Source organism: Ruditapes philippinarum, unplaced genomic scaffold, assembly GCF_026571515.1.
Source record: "Ruditapes philippinarum isolate M1 unplaced genomic scaffold, ASM2657151v2 ctg4109_1_1_1_1, whole genome shotgun sequence".
Classification (NCBI taxonomy): domain Eukaryota; kingdom Metazoa; phylum Mollusca; class Bivalvia; order Venerida; family Veneridae; genus Ruditapes; species Ruditapes philippinarum.
Genome location: NW_026853838.1, coordinates 165,695 through 181,060, shown reverse-complemented (window position 1 = coordinate 181,060; position 15,366 = coordinate 165,695). Strand labels below are relative to the sequence as shown.

Sequence of the window (15,366 nt, the reverse complement as noted above, 5' to 3'; positions counted from 1 at the left end):
TAAATAAATAATAAAGTTCTAGTCAAGACACTAAAAGCAAGAGAATATCATTAGTTTGACCTTGACGGTCAAAATCAATTAAAGGTCAACGTGTCATCTACGATAGAATATAACAAACAAATTCATCAAGGACCTGACATAGTAATTTTGGTGTTTTTTTAATAGAAATCCAATGGAGGAGTATAAAAGCTACGATTAACATCTGGGATAAAAACAATAAACTTCTAAACCACAACAATATGTAATTATCTTCATTGATCTGGAAAAGGAAATAATAATTTAAAGATACCCATTTTGTTGGATTTGCAGATATCGTGTTGTTTGTCAAGCATTACTGATGTCCCTAAAATAACAATTCGTTTTTTTCTACAAATGTTCGTGAAACAAACATGACATCGGAATGTTCAATAACTAGATACAATGAATCTCAGCAATATTTTGTGTATACATTAATAAAATGTTTACTACTAAATATACCTGTGTATAATTAATCTTGTAAGATAATGACATAGTTCTCCATCGTTAAAGTGATGTACGTGATTTTTCTGGATTTTAATACCCATTTGAAAGGAACCCAACGTACTGAGGTCTAAAAGCCTCAAAGTATGAAATTTAGATTTCATTCATTGATCAGCTGGGGTTCTTAAAACAAAAAGATATGCCAAAGATTAGTAAGAAATATTCTCAGAAATAATTTGCAAATCTGTTTTTGTAATGGTTTAAGCCCGCTTTTATTTAGTTTATTTTTTTTGGCTTATTTTTCACGATTAGAATAATTATCCTGGATAAACGGAGTGAACGAATGATCTGAAATTTTGCACACAGTTTATTGGTTAAATTTTCATCAAAATGAACATTAATCTCAAAAACATATTTTCAGTCCCATCATGTCAAAAAAACCTCTGTGGAGTCCCTTTAAAACACGTTTTGTCCTATTGCTGCTGTAGATTCACCTCGCGGGCTTTTCTGGATCATTATTTATGACCGACTACCAAACAAATATGATTCCTTAATCACTGGGTAGAGATTAATGACCATTACAATGCCCGAGATCAATTGTCTCGGAGAAATTACGTCTCGCCCGAGGATCACACCACTGACCCCTGGAGTATCTGAGGCTCTCTCTCATATTGAGCTAAGCAAGCGGAACAGGTGTACTGAAACACGAAAAAAAAAAAAAAAAAAAACACCAACAGATAAAAACAAGTATGAAATAAACATTAATCATATGATTATTATCATAGACGGTACTAGTAAGTTAGATGTTACCGACATAGCCGAGTATTTTTGTATAAATACCAAACTTTAAGCTATTGGTTTATTTTGACCTTATTGGTGTATATTTTGATAGTTTATATGATGCGTTAAATTTCTTCCTGCTTAGTCTAAACATCGTCATAAACTTCCGCTTTAACACAAATAGGCCTTATATACTCCTCATTAGATGTGCATGAGAAGTTGCGTATTCATTTCCTATCATTTTCATCTAAAAAAACAAACACTTCCTATCATTTTCATCTAAAAAAAAAAACAAGTACTTTACTAATATATCCCCTTTTTTTACCCTGGTTAATATTTTACGTGATCTTTTTTTTACATAAAAGGACAGTTAAAATCTAGCGATTTACTTACACCGGGTACGCTTTTCGTTGGTGACGCAAATAAGGACCAAGTTTGATAAACATATATAGCAACAGTTTCATTTGTAAAAAAGTATGAAATAAACATACCGGCTAATTAATTTATACCATTTTGAATCATATTGTGATATTCTATATTGTTATATTTCATAATAAGGCGAAATGAATGGATCAAATGTAACTACAACGGAGTCAACTGTTGTACGAGCGAAAGAAAGTGGGTATGATTTACCTGTGTATGGACTTGCGACTGGCTCGTTTTACTATATCCACATTCCCGCGTTATGCTGTATCTTTCTCAGCTTCTGTAGCGTTGTCGCTGTTATAATATTATCGTTCAGGAGGAAAAGTTTCAGGAAATTCTTCGTAGATTGGTCCAAGAGCGAGCGTTTCATTATTTACCTTGCTTTGTGTGACGGCGGCTACAATGTGTTCCATAGCGTTGATCATTTGCACTATGTTATATCTCAGGACCACGTTCATCCTAAAGAACTTTGTGAGTTTTACGGTTTCACTTTGGCAGTGTGTATCATGGGACAAAATCTGATGGTGAATATAGTGGCAATAAATGCATTTATGTTAATGTATTTTGACAAGAACCTTGATTTTGGGAAGCGGGATTGGAAGCTGTTGTCATGGACGTTTGGTTTGCCTTTCGTTGGTGCGACAATTGCTGGAATAGCAGGGCAGTTAGGACCAAATGGATCTTTGTGAGTATACTTATTAAAACTATTAAGAGTTCCGAATAAACATAGTCCAGTGATATTTCAGATTTATATACTGTACGTTAGTATTGTAAACTTTAAAGTATTTTTGATATATTTTTAAAAAGTGATTATTTAATTTAAATTTAAAATTTGAGACAGTAGGAAAATAACCAAAAAGCGGATCATTGCCAGTATTGTCTCAGATTTACGTTATTCTATAAGTTATCAGTCTATTATAACTAAACAATCATTGAATCTTTAACATTTTTTTTCAGTTGTTACTTTGACGGTGTGAAAGGCGTGACGGCAAACATTTGTTTTACTACCGTTCCTTTACTCATTATAATCGTCATGAACATCGTTATGTACATTTTAACATGGAAACGTATCAAAGACAAGACGAGAAGTCTCAGGATGTCAATGAGGCAAAGGAAAAGTTCAGGAAAAAATCTTAGTAGTTCTCAGCGTGCTGCTAGGACCATGTCAATGTTTGTTGTGGCGTTTCTTATCCAATGGTGGTCTCTGGCGTTATTTGGTGTATGGGCACTGGTGGATGCAGATGTACCGCAGGCCATTCACCATTTTGTCACCACTTTTACGAATATCGGAGGCTGCTTGAATCTAGGCATTTATTTGATCATGAGGTACAAATTCCAAAAATCAGACTCGGAGGAAACTCGGAGTGTGGGAAATACGATCGGGTCGATCGATCAGAGGACAGATAACGGGGAAAACTCACAAACTGACGCATCGCTGAAAGACTCTGATCTTTAGAGTGTTCATATTTTGAAGCAAATAATGTTATATTAATTATTTAGATTCTACAATCATATCAACAGACAGAATACTGTATTATCGTGTGTTGGTTTCTATACTACAATTTGCATGCCTAGCATAAAAGCCTATTTGACTCTCATAACCTATTTTCTATTTAATGTTTACAGTGTTTTAGAGACTCCACAATTGCTAATCATGTATCATTTTCATAGCTTGTTGTTGCTAACTTTATGTACATTTTTGTAGATTATAAAATAATGCGTGAAATGTTTGTGATGTGATAGGAATTTAACGCCAGATAAAGTCGTTCTGAAGGTAATTTAACGTGATGTATGTTTATCATGTTTACCAAAATATGATTTTAGTGGACATACATTTTAATTTTTTTACATGTAATTTCAAATTTCAAATATTTCAAATATTTTTATTTGTATTATATCAAATGTAAAGTACATGCTGTGTATCTATACACCACCATAGCTTCCTGATTTGATAAATTTGAAATTAATTGCTACGTATTATACGGTGCGTACTCATATAGATTATTAGTTATAAAGATCATTGACATTTTATATGGCCCTATATAAACGGCTATTTGTAAATATAACCCGAGCCGTTAGGCGAGGGTTACATTGAAAACAGCCGTTTATATACGGCCATATAACCTGTCAACAATCTTTATAACGAATTTATAATACAGTAAGCATCAGTTTTGGAGCAAAAAAGTAAAAAAAAAAAAACTTTAAACTTTACGATTATCCAATGAAAAATGACGTTACAAACGCGCAGTATTATAAAACCTCTGAAACATTAAAAGCATGTTTTTTTATTTACAAAAAAGACTTGTAGCAATTATCAATATCTTCAAATATCAAACTTATGCATAGTATATCTTTAAATGTTAAAGTTTTCTCTTTTTTGTTATGTCTTCAAAATGCTATACAATATTGCGATAAGTTACACCAATCACCGCCTCGGCATGTTCTGTGAAGTAAATTTTTATAATAAATGAACAAGTGGCTTGTTTATGTAGACATCATATATATTATGTATAATGTTTCAATTTACATGTATTATCTTCAGCCATATTTCAAAATCACATGTGTCTTTAATGATAAGTAGTCAAACTGTAATAAATTTCGACCAAAATACAGCTGTTTAAGTCAATATGGAAGAAATGCGCATAAATTGTTTGCAACATTTCAAAAGAAGCAAGTAGACCTACACGACTTGACCAACAGTGCGACAATTTTGCTGTTACGTGTTCGAGATCTCAATCACTCGGCATGTGCATCAGTTAACATTCACTTCAACAATGTACATACTTTTTGTTTATGAAAATGTTTGTGTTAATATATCTTTTAGAAATTAAACAATACTTATGTTATATTTATGATATTTTCTCCTAAATTGAAATATAATTCTATATATGAAAATCAACGTTTATTGTTTTTAGGCAGTAATGATGTTCAAAAAATACGGAAAAGCATCATCTTTATCTGAACTTACTTATTTGTTCAAGTATTGTACTTGAAATTGAAAACACTTTGCACCTTTTAAATAATATTTTACTCTATGTCGTATTGAAAACAGGGTATTTGAACACAAATTATCATCGGTGTTGGCATTGAAGATGGATTTGAACCTAGCAGATTAGCAAAAAACGAAAAACAGCAACAAAAAACAAACAAACAAAATAAAAACAAACAAACAAAAAAAACATGGACATTGGAGAACAAAATACATCTCCGTGTTACTATTATTCCTTACTGAGTACATGTACACTAGAAAGAGGTTTCTATGCGACATTTAGTATTTTACGCATTCCTTTCCAATTCTCAAACCTTTTTCGATTGTTTGTTTTAGGGAGAAGATAAAACAAACTAGATGAATTTGTTCTAAATTTGTGTAGAATTTTTAAGTATGAAGTGCGTGTGTACTTCACATAAACAATAATTTTTTTAGATCAAAGAAACAAAAGAGCTATCAATTAGATCTGAAGCTTAAGATATTTTTCGTTTTGGAAAGCGGTACAATGAAAACAATACTGTACGTGTAATAACAATTGTAAAATGAAATTTTAGGACACGGTCGCATATTTTAGTTTAAACTAAGTAAAGTGCTTAAATATTCAGATTTTAAAGTTGATTAATATGGTGGCATATTTCTGCAACCAGATAACCATATAACTAACTAGTTAATTAAGAGGTTTACTAGTTACATTACTAGTTAACCTCTTAATTAACTAGTTAGTTATGTGGTTAACTAGTTTCGTAACTAGTTATTTTTTCAATAAATATAAGCTCATAACGGGAAATAAATGCATTTTAGTGCCTACAACTGCCATCCTTTTATTATTTTACCAGCTTAATATCAAGTGATTAACTAGTTACGTACATAGTTAACCTCTTAATCAATTAGTTAATTAAGAGGTTAACTAGTTAAGTAATTAGTTAACCTCTTAATTACTAGTTAGTTGCGTGATTAACTAGTTAGGTAACTAGTTAATCACTTAACTTATTAGTTAATTAAGAGGTTAACTAGTTAAGTAACTAGTAAACCTCTTAATTAACTAGATAGCTGGTAAAATTATAAAAGAATTACAGTTGTAGGCACTAACATGCATTTATTTCCCGTTATGATCTTTTATTTATTGAAAACATTATTTAGTTACGTAACTAGTTAACAACATAACTAACTAGTTAATTAAGAGGTTAACTAGTTACGTAACCAGTTAACCTCTTAGTTAACAAGTTAGTTATATGGTTATCTGGTGGCAGAAATATGCCACCATAGATTAACTATCTCATTTATGTAAGAAAGTTGATCATGTTATTTACAGTGACTTTTCACCATGAGCTTTTCTTAGTACCACGATGCTTCTCTTCAAATCTTACAAAAAATGTTAAAATATCAGATGTAGTTGAAAGAGTGTTAGTCAAATTAATGTTTCACCGTTGCTCTTAATGACATCCGAACAAATATTTCATTTCAAGCACGTCTTCGTCTTTCAAAGAAAATGTTGTAGGAATTCAAATGTCACAAATCTGTCACGCAGTTTGAGTTTGTATTTATTACATGCTTTTCGGATGTTTATAGAAATACATCAGTGAAATAACCCCCATCCCCCGATCTTTTCACTGTTTGAAACAGTGAAATTACTAATTTGATATTTTCACTGTTTTGAATTTAAACTTCAGTGAAATACCAGTGTGAATAGTACCGGAAACCAACTTACTGACGTGATGTCGTAAATAATATCATTTTGTATTATTATATCGCGTGCTTTTCATTTGCCATTAGGTTAAAATGTCTTCTTGAACGTTTCTTTGCATATAATAAAAAGAAAATTTGTTTAGTTCAGTATAAGATTGAAATATGTTTCACCTCGTGAACACCAAAAGTAGCTGCGACACTCATGAAATATACATTTTGATGCTCACTCGGTGAAATATATTCCGATCCTATACAGAACTAATATCCTCTATTTATCCTGCCGTACCGACGTTACACACGCCCATTTTAGATAGTGTATAAGCAAATTATCTTAAATCTATAACATGTGATGAATATAGATATTTACTCTTGCTAAACGAGCATTTTTGCCTGTTACAGTTAAAGAAAAAGACCCAAAACTTGTTGCAGCCTAACCTGAGCACAAATATTCAATAAAAATGCCAAAATTCTCACCTTACACTAGATGACTTCTGAAGAACACCTGCCAGCCTGTAGAGTAGCTTCCTGAAAAAAAAATAAACACACTTATATACTTCAATCAATTTCTGTTTCGCGCCTAATGTCGGCTCGTAAACGATACCATTAAACTGACCTGCTTTTAATCTAACTTTGACGTTATTATCTTTGGAAACCAAATGGTAAACAAATTTGCTACTAACATGTTGCATTTCATTTTACAATGAGATGGTTTAGATTGCTTCAATTAAATCAACTATTTCAGGTAAAATGTCGCCTTGAAAGACTTAAAATTTGTTGATTTTGCACGGTATAGTAAAAACTTCCATTTTGCGGCTGCCGGTTTCAAACCAATACTTATTTCAGCATTTTAACTGGCGTTTAATCATTTCAATAACTGTAATTATTTTTTGTCGCGTCTCTTTCGTAAGGTCATCCAATCATACGTCAAATAGTTGATGTTGAAAAATAATTATGTAACAAATCATGAATTTTGTTACTCTTTAAAATGATATGTAATATTTATGTGCTTCCTATAATCATCGACGTATTGCATATCTGGCGAAATATCTGTTCATGTTTGATAATAATCTTTCTATAACTCTGGCCTAAAATTCTATTTTGGTAATTATTTTGAGAAATTGCATTCTATTAGACTCGGAAACTCATAATCTTATCAGTAGATTGATTTGTGTAAAAAGTCAAACATATGACAACATTAGTAATTGTTTATTTTACTATTTTCACATTGTAAATTTCTACTTTTTACTGGTGCCGTTCTGCCAAATTATAGCTAGGCAGCTTCTATTCATGGAGTAACTTAATATCCAATGAGTTTCGTAATCCTCTGCGCCAACATGCAAGTGACTTAAGTCAGTGATCTTAACATGTTCATTCTTGATAATGGTCTGCGCTATTTAAAAAAAATAACAACAAAAAACAAAAAAGCACCAAAAACAACAAAAACTTATTAAAACCGTATAAATAAAAACTCCTTTTAACTTTCTAACTTATTTAAACAATAGAGAAATTAACAAGATTATAAATATGTTTGGTCTACTAGTGTTTTGAAATAATATATTGATTTTGATTTTATTAAACACTGTATTTCAGAAACAAAACTATTTAGTTTTTTGTGCAGTATACAAATGATGAAATATAACAAAGTTTTGAATTTATCGATCCTTGACAAAACCATTTATTTTACCTTCTAGTCAGAACAGAAAATAATGACATTGATTGTAACAGTTTATAATGTCTGGTGGGTATACTGTTTTCAATATAGTTTGTTCCTGCTAACTTTGAACACTCCCTTTCGAGGTCAATGATTCTAACACACCTCTAATCTAGATAAGAATTCTCCAAAGATCTGTTGCTTACTGGGTGATAATTGCAAACAGAGCTTAACGTTGAATCAATACCTTAATATGAACAAAATGTTTTGCTAAATCTACCATTAATAGATTTATCATTTGCTAGAAAGGAAAGCGTTTGTTGATAAGTAATTCACTGACGTAATATTTCATCCAAGTGACAACAATCAAACAGTTATGGTCAAACAGTTGTAATGTTAATTGTAGAATAACATTTTTTTTTGGAAAAAATATCACTGAAATAGAAATTAAGAAGCGTTCATTTTATGAAATAATAATAAGTTATTTGTTCAAATGAAAGGTATGGATAACTTGACAAATATTTCAAAAATTTCAAGCGAATTGAAAGACGGGTATGATTTACCGGTGTACGGTCTGGATAATGGACTATTTTATTATCTGCATGTTCCAGCATTGCTTTGTATCCTTTGTAGCTTTACTTGTGCATGCACTGTAATCATCTTGTCATTCCGACATAAAGATTATAGAAAATTCTTGTCCTGGACAAAGAGTGAACGGTTTGCCGTATATTTGGCGATATGTGACGGCGGGTTCAACACATTTCATAGCATGGATCACTTGCAGTATGTAATTACACAGGACCATTGAACTCTGCGAATTTTATGGCTTTATGCTGGCAGAATTTGTTGCTGCTCAGATTTTGATGGTGAATGTTATCGCTATAAATGCGTTTATTCTGATGGTTTTTAAGAAGAAAATAAATTTTGGGAAACATGACTGGAGACTTTTGGTTTGGACTTTCGGACTTCCCTTTGTAGGTTCCACTGCAGTTGCTGTAACAGGGCAACTTGGACCAAACAGAATATCGTAAGATATATGTTCTTTTTAATTTAATTTTCTTTTGCTTTTTTAAGTATCTTCATAATTATCTTCTTTATATTTCTATCGGAAACAAGAGTTTTACATATAAATTAGCATTGTTATCATAATAACGTACACCAGTTTATTTTGTCCATTGATTTTTAAATATAATACACATGTATCTAATGTACACAAATGTTATGCAAAGTGGTAATTTGTATCAGAACTCAAACATCGATACCTCATATTAATGAATTCAACACAAAAGGAATTTAGATCTTAATAATATTTGCTTTGTAAGGGATTACATCAATGAAGCTTCTGAAAGTGAATTAACATAATTATTTTAAAATATTAAGTAATGGTTCCTATTTTGTATTCTTTATTTAAGTACTTGAAAGAATGAAGCGAATATGCTGCAAATAAGGGTTAAATTATCCAAAATGAATTTGACATTATGATTATATGATTATAGAACGTAGCACATATACTACACTGTTTTATTATGTTTTCAGTTGTTACTTTGATGGTGTGAAAGCTGAAATTGCAAGCATTGCATTCACCACGGTACCACTTCTACTTGTGCTTCTAGTAAATATTGTTCTCTACGGAATCACATTGCACCGAATAAAGATTGAAACTATATCCCTTCAAATAGGATTACAGAGAAGGCATGCCTGTGACAAATCTAAACGTGCTGCGACTCACATGTCTATGTTCGTGTGTGCCTTCTTTATTCAATGGGGACCGTTGGCTTTAGCATTAGCCTGGACTCTAATTAGTAATGAAAGACCGTTTGTATTTTATCATATTGTTACAGTGTTTTCTAACATTGGCGGATGTTTCAATTTGTGCATTTATCTCATCATCAGACACAGAAATGGTCAGAATAAATAGACAGAATTCTAACAAACACTCACAAATGGACTCAAATGAAATGAACGCAATTTCCCATGCTGCAGCTTTACACCCTAATCATAGGAAAACGTCAATTTGTTGAAGTATAAGTTTCTTGCACTCATCAATATATATACATAAATTTTGTTCATTTTGTACAAAACAATAAGAATGCACGCTATGTTTGGTTTAATACAATGGAACAATGTTGTTATGTTGTCAATATTTTCTATAATAAGTATTTAAAATCGAATTTTGGTATTCGCAATCTCTGTAATCAAAATTATCGCACAGTTTTGATGAGTTTAATCTCAGATATCCGGAACAATTATACTACCATTCAAATTCTATCAAAGCATTATCTCTTTATGTTTAAAGACCAGAACAACTGCCATGGAATACAGAACGATTTACGTTTTGATTTGCAGCAGAGAAAAGGACGCAGTTTGCGAAAACTGATATATATCTTCATTTACCTACAAAGTAGGTTTGGTTTACATAATTTTCAATATTTGCAGATAAGTTTGTAATATATTACTTAATCGAGACATGTTTTTGTTTTGCTACCTCGACCAGAAAGCTCTTTATTCGATATGATCATATAAAATCATACTACCAGTAAATGAAATTACTATGATTTAATTTTTCACAGTTCAGAGTTGACATTGTTATGTATATAATATGTAAATGCAAACAAAAAGAAAACGGCTTTATATACTGAAGTTTATCTGCTGAATGCTGTTATTCTTAGACACGTTGAATAAAACAATTCAAAATAAAAAGTTGCGTTTCTTCAACACCAACATGCAAACTAAGCAGCAATTTTAGCAAATGTTTCCATTTCCATTTCTGTTAAGACATAGATAAAACACCGAATCCGGGATATGCAGTTGAAAAGGTTGTCAAGAGTGAGCTCTATTAGGAAAATTAATGTAGCATGCCAAGAGATTGCTAAATAAAATAAGGAAAGACTGAGACCTTTGAGAACGGCAAACTCGGTTTGTTTGAGCCTGTTCATGTACGGTATGGTAAATGTAGCTACCGTCAAAGCACCTAATACTACCTTATAGAACATCCGCAGATGTGTTCATACAGCTGTAAAACTTCAATGTCACACCTAATTTTGTGACAATTTATTTAAAAAGGCACTATAATGGTCATGTTGCAACATGTTCAGCTGGAAAGAGAACTTAAATGCATATAGTATATCGATATATAATTTTACCAGGTCGAATATACACTTTTAACCCGAATAAAACAAAACATTCATTGCTATAATTATATAATTATCTTGGTAATTCCCATTGAAGAAGAAATGATGCCCTTCTCCTCTGCCGAAATACATACCAACGCCACACATCTGTTATGACGCACATTACCTAAACACATTGTTGAAATAGAATATTAATCATTTTTGCCTTATAGAGATTGGCAACAAACCAAAATGTGTCTTTTAAATATATGTACAGACGGGTATAAGCGTCCATCGTCTATTTCCTCTATTATGAAGTGATGTTATAGATAATAATGGCAAAATGGTGTAATTGTATATATATTTACATAAATATCTCAAATTAGTGTAAAAAGTCCGTCCGAGGACCGCATTGGGTTGAGCATCGAGTATGTAATACATGTGTGCTAGTCCGATCAATGGTTGTTGCAACGCTTTTCTTTTGCAATCAATTTTAAACATTCAACGTCTAAAATGGGAATTTGTCTCCACCCTGGAACATACGTTACATCCCAGCTCCACCACTGATTTAGAGGCATATGGGTTTAAAAGTGGTTTTAGATAAATTGGTAAATAACGGTTAGTTATCCATTAAAATGCATTTGAAGAACAAAATAATAATTATAATAATAAAGTAATAATAATAAAATAAAAAATTAAAAATTTCACGACACGGAGATGGCGTACGGGGTAGTCACTTCCTGGCATCTGCTTTTGTAGGTTTTAAATACGAGAACGGGTAGGCTCAGGACCAACGGAAAAAACAACACTGGCATTCGATATTCCATCCTCAACACTAATGATGTTGGAATCAATGATTCCGAAGGACAAGAAAATTGAAATAACACTGGGATTAAGTAAGGGACAACTCAGCACTTAAAAAATCTGGACCGCGTGAGCAACAAAAACCAAGAATATAGTAGACAATTATTGCAGTAGTCTATAACTGAATATAAATCACACAAATTAACTCAGTATTCTACAAAATTTAAAACATAAAAGATTGAAAGGATTTGAGGTCATTTATTGCATTCAAATAATTTCGATTGCGACTCGCTTAGCTTAAAGTTTTTTGAACCCTACTATCAAATAAATCTGAATAATATATTGCTTCCATGTATCATGTATTATCTACAAACAATATTGCGACACAACAAAAAAAATAAAAGGCTTATCTTCTCTAATATTTAGGTGATGAATCACTCTCTTTTGGGAAATTTGATATAAACGATATAAAAAAAATCCCACTAGCAATTATCATTAAAGAAGAACTGTTACTTATCAAAGACAAAATATGATCATCAGAAATACCGAAATATTACTTCAGATTGACGATAGATCTATCTACTGTATAGACATAAAAGCAGAAATTTTAAGAAAAATATTACAGCTAAAAATATATATCTAGTCGTGTATTACAAAAATCTAGATGTAGGGCTACATTTCCTGATAGCCATCGGATCCATATTTTGTCAGGCCCTCGGGTCATTATGTACATCCTCGGGCCATTTTCGCATAGTTGCGAGCAGCAACCGAGTATCAACCTCTAATTAATTGGGCCGAATATCTATCATATGCATTTTGTTGTTCTGTCTTTCTCTTACAATATTAAATTTATCACTTCATGCCCCCAGATGTGAGTCAATTTATTTGCCCGAAGATTGCTCGAAATTAAAGAGCAAAGACTTGTCCTTAAATGTTTAAAATAGTAACTTCTATAGTTTTAAATTTTTTAACTTAGGTCAGTGTATACTTATATGTTTATATGAGCGACAAATTATGTAAGCAAAAAGGATGCCATGCTTCATAAGTATATCTGAAATGTTATTTTGTATTGAGGAATGATGCCTGTTTCCAATCTTTAAGTTACCTTAACTCACCCGTGATAACATGTCTGCATTATCTGAATATGAAATAGACTGATTAGTCCCTAGAAAATATTATATCTCACAATATAAGGATAGTTCTTATAAATCGATTCATATAAACAATGGATTAATGGTTTCAGCCGATCCTTTATAAATTATCAAAGGTCATCGTTTTATTCAAACGATGATTAATTTATTGCGTTTGTGAAACAAACAATCTGTTTATGAATTGCATTTTACTCCAGAGACTGTTACAAATTATAATTTAATAATAATTTGAGATTTCTAACCTATCGAATGTTTGAATAGGTATTTATTGAGCTTTAAACTTTCACAGTTTGTTGCTACAAAAAGATACAACGTGTATATTGGCAAGCAGGGTATTATTTGTATAACATGAATAATTTGGTGTACATTTAGTTGACATGAGGGAGGCAATATGGAGAGAGTTAGACAATATGTTTGTGACATCAATAATTGCTATTCATGTTATAACTTGTATACATTTAGACAGCAACATAATTTGGATTGGGATGTTAATTTTGACTATCCTTGTTATAGAAAAAACAGAACCCCTAATTAAAGTACGCTCGAAACGGCAAAATTCAAAATTTTGCAGGCACGGTTTAAATGAATCTTGTTCATAGAGGTACTGGAAACTGTAAACTACTGTCAACCTTAAAGTTTGCTTAACACCGCACAATATGAAAATGTTACTTTTTCAGTTACGTCTATTTATACGAGGGATGATCAAAAATAAACCGGACTGTGACTGGCAATTGAAGAATTTTCATCCTATCACTTATTGTTATATATCAAACTTAATCGGAAAACAATACCTGTAAACTGATACTTTATTTAATCAGATAACGCAAATTAGCTTGTCCGTAACAGCGAATTCAAACACCAAATGGTAACGGCACACCCGGCGGCAGTGCCTTTAAATTCGGCCTTGACATGAAGGCGCTTTATATGGCTGCGTGTATTTTACAATATATGGCAGCATTTAGATTTCAAAATGCGTCCACAAAGCGTCATGTACCATATCTTTGACGTTGTCAGTAAAAATGACTTCAATTTAAACCCATATTTATATTTTACAATCACAATTTCAAAACGTCACATGTTAATTAAATTCTCGCGTTAAAACTATGTCGTCGGAATGTCTTGAAAAAATCGATCAATAATTAGGAAAAAAATTGTCAAAATGTAAGACGAGAAACTGTTTTTAAAACGTAGAAAAAGATTATGGCTATCAAGGGAAAAGTTCCCAGAAAGCCACAGGCATATTTTTTTGATTAGCTTAAAATATTAAGAAGGATAATAAGAGAAATAGAAACAAGTAAGGGAGAGACAGAAAAATACATTTTCAAGGACGTTGGTGACGTGACGTCAGTCGCCAAGACGTTTGAAAAAATGACAGTCGATTGACTGCGGACATTTGTCAACGATGTTCGAAAAGTAACTACGGGACGGTGTAAGTCAACTCTGAGGATCTTAAAATGATAAAAGTTAATGCATTAATTGCATGTATTGTATTCTTGGTTTACAATTGTGTATCAATTATTTTCTTATTTTTACGCAGTAGTCTTATGGAGAAATTGTGTCAACAATTTAAACAGCCACTGTTCAAATTGGCTATGCGTTTTATTTATTTTAAAATAATGACAATTTTTTGATCATAGTTGTATTATTCTGTTATTTTTTCGTATGTATGAATACATTATCATTCAGCAACATTATTTTATATTATTTGTAATACATAATATAGTTAATTGCATCTGCGATTTTTTCAACAATCAAAGTTTACAGAAGGAAAATAACGGAAGTTTGCGTCATTACAGGAGCTCTTTTTATCACCATTCATTCTATTACAATACAATATGAAACCCACTTGTACAGAAATAGATATAGGCAGTGGATCCGCCGCATCAACAACATGACTGTTCCACATATTGGTCCTACTCCGTAAAAAAGTAAAAATCTGCTTTCCGTTAAGGACAATGATGACGCGCTTGTGACGTCGTTAACGTCAATTTTAAAAGTTATACCGTGCGCCGCATTGCTTTAACATGTGCATTGCCAATAACAGCATAACTTTTTTCTTTGTTAATATTTCTTGTTGGTATTTTTTGTATCATTTAGGGGATGGATTCCGATTTATTTTCCGTGTATTGTTATGTAAATTCATTTAACAGGTTAAGAATCATTTACAAAGTCCGGTTAATTTTTGATCATCCCTCGTAAACTGAAATATATACACGTTTGCAAGCTATCTTTTGCCACCCAATCAACATCGGCTTAGCATTACATTTACATGTGGAAAATGTTAGTAATCTTGAACTTAAAAATATCGAC

The 15,366-nt window shown here is 31.8% G+C and overlaps 1 protein-coding gene and 1 pseudogene across 1 annotated transcript; both read left to right on the top strand.

The window, feature by feature from the left end:
• Window positions 1–1,607: 1,607 nt before the first annotated feature.
• Window positions 1,608–4,513, top strand: LOC132738132 (uncharacterized). Its single transcript, XM_060725584.1, has 2 exons — window positions 1,608–2,350; window positions 2,623–4,513. Exons 1-2 carry the CDS (start codon window positions 1,803–1,805, stop codon window positions 3,119–3,121), a joined length of 1,047 nt encoding a protein of 348 aa, XP_060581567.1. The 5' UTR covers window positions 1,608–1,802; the 3' UTR covers window positions 3,122–4,513.
• A 3,980-nt stretch (window positions 4,514–8,493) lies between these two features.
• On the top strand, window positions 8,494–9,909 carry LOC132738142 (uncharacterized; annotated as a pseudogene).
• Window positions 9,910–15,366: the final 5,457 nt, after the last annotated feature.